Below are 6,486 nucleotides of genomic sequence, written 5' to 3' on the forward strand. Positions count from 1 at the left end.
GTATCTTTAAATGTGCCATATTTTAACTATAGAAACAACTTGCCTTTTCTTATAATTATACCCCGCCCCCATCCACCATCAAAATTTCAACCATTTTAGTCCCCTAAACTAAATGCTCATTAATGTATAATAAACAAATATTTTGACATAATTTCATCAACTTCAGTTATTTCCGTACTAATACATTTTGCATATTGTTTTACTGTTATGTCATTAGTCATTATAATTGTAATACTATAATATAAACAATATTATTATATTAATGTTCATATTATTGTTATGTGTGAGCATGATTATATTATTATTTATTAACTGCATTATTTGCCTATGGGGCGTAAAAATAATTATTATGTATTATATTTTTATCGACCATAAATACGTGATCAGATTCTGGTCTTAACCCCCCCCCCCTCAAAAAAAAAAACAAGTTATTGTAAAACGTGTGCTTGTTAAATAAAAAGAAAAACTGTCGGGAACTTACTTCGGTTGAGATCAGGAGTAGAACTGCTGGTTTTTACAGGAGAACATCGATGGTTTGAACTGACTTTCTGAAATGAAAAAAAAACAAAATTAACAATTATTGCTGTTGGTATACGACGTCGATTTATATAAAACAATTTTTATAGCCTTATAGATAATTTAAAGTACAATCTCTTCGGATTAAAAATAACTGTGGTAATATTACTACTCATATAATTGCATTTTTACTGATGTTGGCCAGTGGCGTATAGGTCACACATATTACATTATATAGGTACCTCTAACGCGCTTCTTGTATATATTGGTACACGAGTAACGGCCGACGATGATACGCCTAAGTTCGGTAATGTAATACGGTGTATACACAATATATATACAATAGTAATAATATAGTATATTATATTTAAATGCGAGACGGACGAATGCTTAACCTCATCATGCTGGGATGGCGCCTAATAACGCTAAAATGCAATGGGCCGTGGCGCCCCTGCGGAGCGCCACCACGCCAATTGTTATCCAATTTTATACCTGGACGCCAATTAAACCGGTCATGTTCTCTGTTTTTTATTTTCGAACAATTTTACAGAGTGTATAATAATATGATGTGCACGCCACTCCTTCACCCCTCCACAACCATCAAACACATCGACATAAGCATGGGTATTCCAAAATGTTATATTATTGTAATATTGTAACTCGGTATAATATATAAATAATATATAATATGTAATTCCATTACGAAAAAGCTTCTGAAATTCTATCGAATAATATTGTTACACACACGAGAGAATCGGGCTTGAGAAATTAGCAGGAGTACCTATACTATAAAGGTGCCCGATTGCAGGTCTCGCACTATAGGGTCATTATCCCGTATAGTTTTTATATCCAAAAAAGGAATTTAATACTTTTTTCTTCTTTGTGTACGTGGAGAGGAGGTGAGACGACGGTATTATGCTGTAGTGGTCCATCATCATGCGGACATAGTATATATAGGCATATTCTTGGAATTACGCAACGTAACCAGATTACGCCATTACCACCACCGAGTAAATTAAAGTAGCTCGCGCCAATCATCTATACAAGTGCTAGTAATTACTATCAATCATCAAATACTTCTAATGGTACCGGTTATTGTTACTCGTGTACATAATATTATAACCATATACTTAACATTATTATATTATGTATATACATGGTATGGGTAAATATATCTTGCTGAGCGCGCCCATCAACAATAATAATAATGTCTTAAAAGTTAAAGGACTATAGGTATAACAAGAACGTGCACCCGAATATCGCCATTTTAGCTATTGTTGGTTTATCATTATTTTATTCGTGTTTCTTTTTTTTTTGTTTCATTTGAAAATAACCTTACATTAAATTCATATTTTTATTCAATATATATATATAATTATATATATAAATATAGTATATACTACCCCCCTTCGAAATGTTCGTGTGGGTGGTGCAATTCCGAAAACGATCACATGCGATAATAATTTATAGTAATTCCTTGACAGCGGGACACAATACCGAAACACACCGTGGGTCCGTTTCTCGTCGTAATCCCTGTGCACACAACAAACGGAACAGGTTTCAAACACTTGTAGGGTTGATATTTCCCCAGCATTCTTTATAATATAATGTTATGTGTTCTCTCAATACAAACGTATTGAAACCTTCTTTGCCCCGTCTTTCTTTTTTTTTCTTTTTTTTTGTGACCGCACAAAATATTATTAAACAAGGACCGAGAGGGCACACCACGAATCTCTCAATCCCAGGAGGTGCGCATTTATTGTGTTTACTATTGTGTCAAAGGGTCCCCGGTGATCAAAACGACAACACACAAAAGTAAATCGAAATTTCAGAGAAAAAATATAAATAAATACATTTTCGGCATTTACACACACACTGAACACTCCGCGGGGGGAGTGCTAGGCGGCGGTGGTCTAATAATAAGACGTATGCAACATAATATAACATTATGTACGACGATGCGTTTAGTGCATTTTTTTTACAAGTTACGTGTGCCGCCGTGGGTGGCTGGGTTACAATCACGGCAAAGTATAACCGCCATCCTATGGAAATTCGCTTATTACACGCTTTATTATCCTTTAGATTATAACACTAGAGATATTTTATATTTCTCCGAATGCCAGGATGTCGGGAAAGAGCAGGCTGCAGTTGCAGTATGTACATACACACTGCGTATTATTTATTAACGCACACGAGCAATAATTCGAATCACGTGTATACTGTATAATGTATATGATATAGTACCTATATAATAATGAATAAACACTGTATAGTACTAAGTAAGCAACGTTTCTAATTGATCGAAAGAAAAAAAAGTATAAATAATACAGGTAAAAATCAACCGCGACGAGGATATTATTTAAATGAACATTGTACGCACACGGTCACAACATAATTACGTGTGCAGTTGCACGTGTCTTCCTTGTTCGCGGAGAGCCCGGTTATTAAAAATAAATTTTTAGTAACGACCTTGTCGGTAGTTGTCGCCTGATTAAGTGTTTATGATTGACGGGGCGTCTAGGTGTTGGTGAGCGTGTTTGTGTTTGTATTTTTGAGCGCTTATATATGGCGTATATTATATTATTCCGAACAGTTAATTGAATTCATTACGACGCCGATGGGTAACGCGATACCCGCAGGCCCCGTAATTAACAGCGTCTCGGTCTGGTGCGCAAAACGTCTACGGAAACAAATAAATCCTCACGCAAACGACGAGAAAGAAACACGCCAAAGAAAGAAAGGAAGAAAAGAAAGAATCAGAGAGAGAGAGAGAAACAGAGACAGAGAGAGAAAGTATGAGTGTTAGATGAGAGACGGAGAGAAGAATATACCAAGGAAACATAAAATTATCGAATATGAATTTTTTTACGCCTAGTTAACGTACGTGTGTGTATGTGTGTATGTATACTCAACAGAGGGCTATTATTATAATCACGGGTTTCGGGACAGAGGCGAGAGGGGTTTAACAATGGTGTTACACCTGTTTTCACCTGTTCGTCGTGAAACAACCCCTCGGGATTGTAATTGGACTTGCCACGGATAAGATAAACAATAATCTGGGATTTTGGCAATCGTCAAACTCAAACGCCCGCGTTCGAGTTCTATGGACATTGTTTCGATTCCCGAATCACTCGGAATTAAAACAAACAAAACCATTAAATAATAATTATAATATTGTTTAGTATAATAATAAGTATAGGGGCTACCGCTACCCGTGTTCAAATACAAACAAACGGTCGGTTACGTGTAAGGTAAAAAAATAATGGACAGCGGACTATTATATTACTATTATATCATACAGGGTGACGCTGTTTACCTCAGATTCTGACAAGTCGATCAGGTCGGACTTCTCCTCGGTGACTTTATCGGAAGAACGCTTGACTACGTCTTCGCCGCCGTTCTCGTCCTTGAACACGATCAGCTCGTCCGAGCTGCACGCGTCCTCGCCGGCCGCGCCTCCGTCTTCGCTCGCATGGGGCATCACCTCGGCGGCTCGCGCGGTAGTAACCGCTACGCTGGTTTCTGTGGGCGGGTGTTCGCAGAGGAGACAAACGCCGACCACTCGGGTAGCGGCGGTCCACACGCGGTTAACGACGGTGGTATTATTACTATTGTGCTTGGCGACAACCCTACCGGCGGCACATCGTCATCACTGTGGGATCGGCGCACCTATCGCGGCGGCCGGCATACGGCGGCCGGCGCCGCCGGAACACTACCTTTGTCCGCGCGCCGATAACGCACCATCACACGAGAAGACACTGCCGCGACACTAAACTATATCCAAAAATCTGGAGACGACACGACCAGACGAAAAACGCTAACGAACGACACAACGATGAAAAACTCGCACGATAATAATATGATTATTTTGGGTATTAACGGGCTGCTCGGCGTCTTTTACTCGAGATTGGCGTTTGACAGCGGATTACAGCGATAATAATTAATATTTAATAACGATACCTATTAAGCACCATCGTGATTATTATTTTATATATTCGATTATCGTTACATTCGACACTTGTTAACGGCGCGCACTCGTGTCGCGTAGTATTAAAATATTATTACACTCGTGTCGCAGTCGTAGACGCATAAGTACACGGGAGCGCGCGCGCGCTGGTGTGTGTGTGTACGTATGTGTATTACTGTCTGGCGCATAAGCGCGCGCGTTGTGCGTGGACTGGCGTACTGTGCGCCGGCGACGACGGACGTGTTTTTGAACCGGACGGTACACTAATGCCGACGATGCGAACACGCGCGGCGGACTTCTCGACGTCGTCCGGTCGGCCGCATACCACACGGGGCAGAGCAGGGAGCCGACCAATCGACACGCGGATAACCTCCCCCGCCGCCCGCAGTCCCCGCGCCACAACCGGGCTCGCAATGCGCCGTGCCACTCCGCGCACACACGCACAAGCGCCGCGCCATACACACACAAACGCACATGCACACGTCGCGTACACACTAGCGCACACGTATTATATTAAACTCTGCGTTGCTAGCTCACGCACGCACACATATGCAAACGCACACAAGCACACGTACACTTAGTACACACACAAACACGGACGCTACTAACGCGTTAACTATAGCGCAGGGATTCTCAATATAATATATTATTATAGTTGCCATATATTATATATATATATATGTATTGAAGTGTTATAATATTGTTGTTGTTGTTGTATTGCGTTGTCGTTAGTCATTATTATTGTCGTTGTATTGTACGGTCTCAGCGCGAAACTCGTTCGTAACCGTCACGGTCGTAATGTCTTCGGTGGTCAGTTTTACCGCCTAAAGTCGCCTATGGTCGTAGTGGTTTCGTGCGTTGACCGACACTACGGGAGACCCGACTACGTCCTCCCCCGCCCCCACCACACCAACAACAAAAAGTATACCACCGACCGTCCGGTGCTTGTTGCCACGATTTAGAGATATATACGCTTTGTGTTACATAATATACGCAATAATATCCCCCTACCACCATAACAATGTCCGACAATAAACGACTAAAAAATGCGTTAATAATACATTTTTATATATTATATGGAAATATGTGTAAAAAAATTTAATAAATTGTTATAATGTCTAAACATGATTTAAGATGTACCATTAAAATAAAAATAATAAAAATAATATCAACGATTAAACTGAATTTGCTTGTCTGGAAAATATACAATAATGCATAGTGAGCGAAAAAAGTTATTGATGTGAAACTGCAGAGTCCTATCACAGAACGATTATTTCAATAATAATTACTCTAACTATATATACAGAATTCGAAACAATCGTTATAGCATCGTTGTAGCATCGTTATATCACCGGCATTAATCAGTGAAATGGAAAACTCTGAAACACTGGTTACTTACATATATTCTCTTATAATACTGTAGACACCTTACATATTAACTATACTATAATAATAATAATTGATTTATATATTAAAGTAAACTATATAATATATGCCATAAACTATATTAAAAAAATAGACCCATATTGAATACAATGTTATATAAAACATAAGTTATAGGACAGCAAAATAAGTTTTTATAAAGGTCCCGACAACTTATTAGCAAAACCATTTTTAAATGTGTTAAAATACAAACGTCTTACTTTAGTCTATACAACATAGATATACCTACCGGCAACCAAGTAATACCTACCAAGTTTTATTCAGCCGAATCAAATCTTGTGTTGTTAGAGATATAATATTAGAGTAAATAGACTTTAATTCAAACTTAAAGGCAATATACTATTATCTAATGCATATGCGTGTTTACCGATATTTTAATTAGTAAGTCAGTATAAGCTTAACGTAAATTTTGTATTTATACATATTTAAAATTTCAGGATGGAAAATAAATAATACAGTCTAATATTTAAGCTATACTATAGGTACCAGTGGCGTATAGCAATGGGGGGCAGTTAGCCATGCCCCCTCCCCATTGGCCGTATCAAAACATTGAAACAACA

General features: G+C 38.7%; 1 protein-coding gene across 1 annotated transcript in view; it reads right to left on the bottom strand.

Moving 5' to 3' along the window:
• LOC100161896 (protein pangolin, isoforms A/H/I/S) overlaps positions 1-4,789 on the bottom strand; it is a 56,989-nt gene extending 52,200 nt beyond the window's left edge. Inside the window, exons 1-2 of the mRNA XM_001943504.5 lie at positions 3,833-4,789; positions 482-548 (exon numbers count right to left, since the gene is read on the bottom strand). Coding sequence (XP_001943539.2) covers positions 482-548; positions 3,833-3,997 — 232 coding nt within the window. The 5' untranslated portion in view covers positions 3,998-4,789. The remainder of the gene's footprint in view (positions 1-481; positions 549-3,832) is intronic.
• Between the last annotated feature and the right edge of the window lie 1,697 nt (positions 4,790-6,486).

Source organism: Acyrthosiphon pisum, chromosome A2 (genome assembly GCF_005508785.2).
Source record: "Acyrthosiphon pisum isolate AL4f chromosome A2, pea_aphid_22Mar2018_4r6ur, whole genome shotgun sequence".
Classification (NCBI taxonomy): Eukaryota; Metazoa; Arthropoda; class Insecta; order Hemiptera; family Aphididae; genus Acyrthosiphon; species Acyrthosiphon pisum.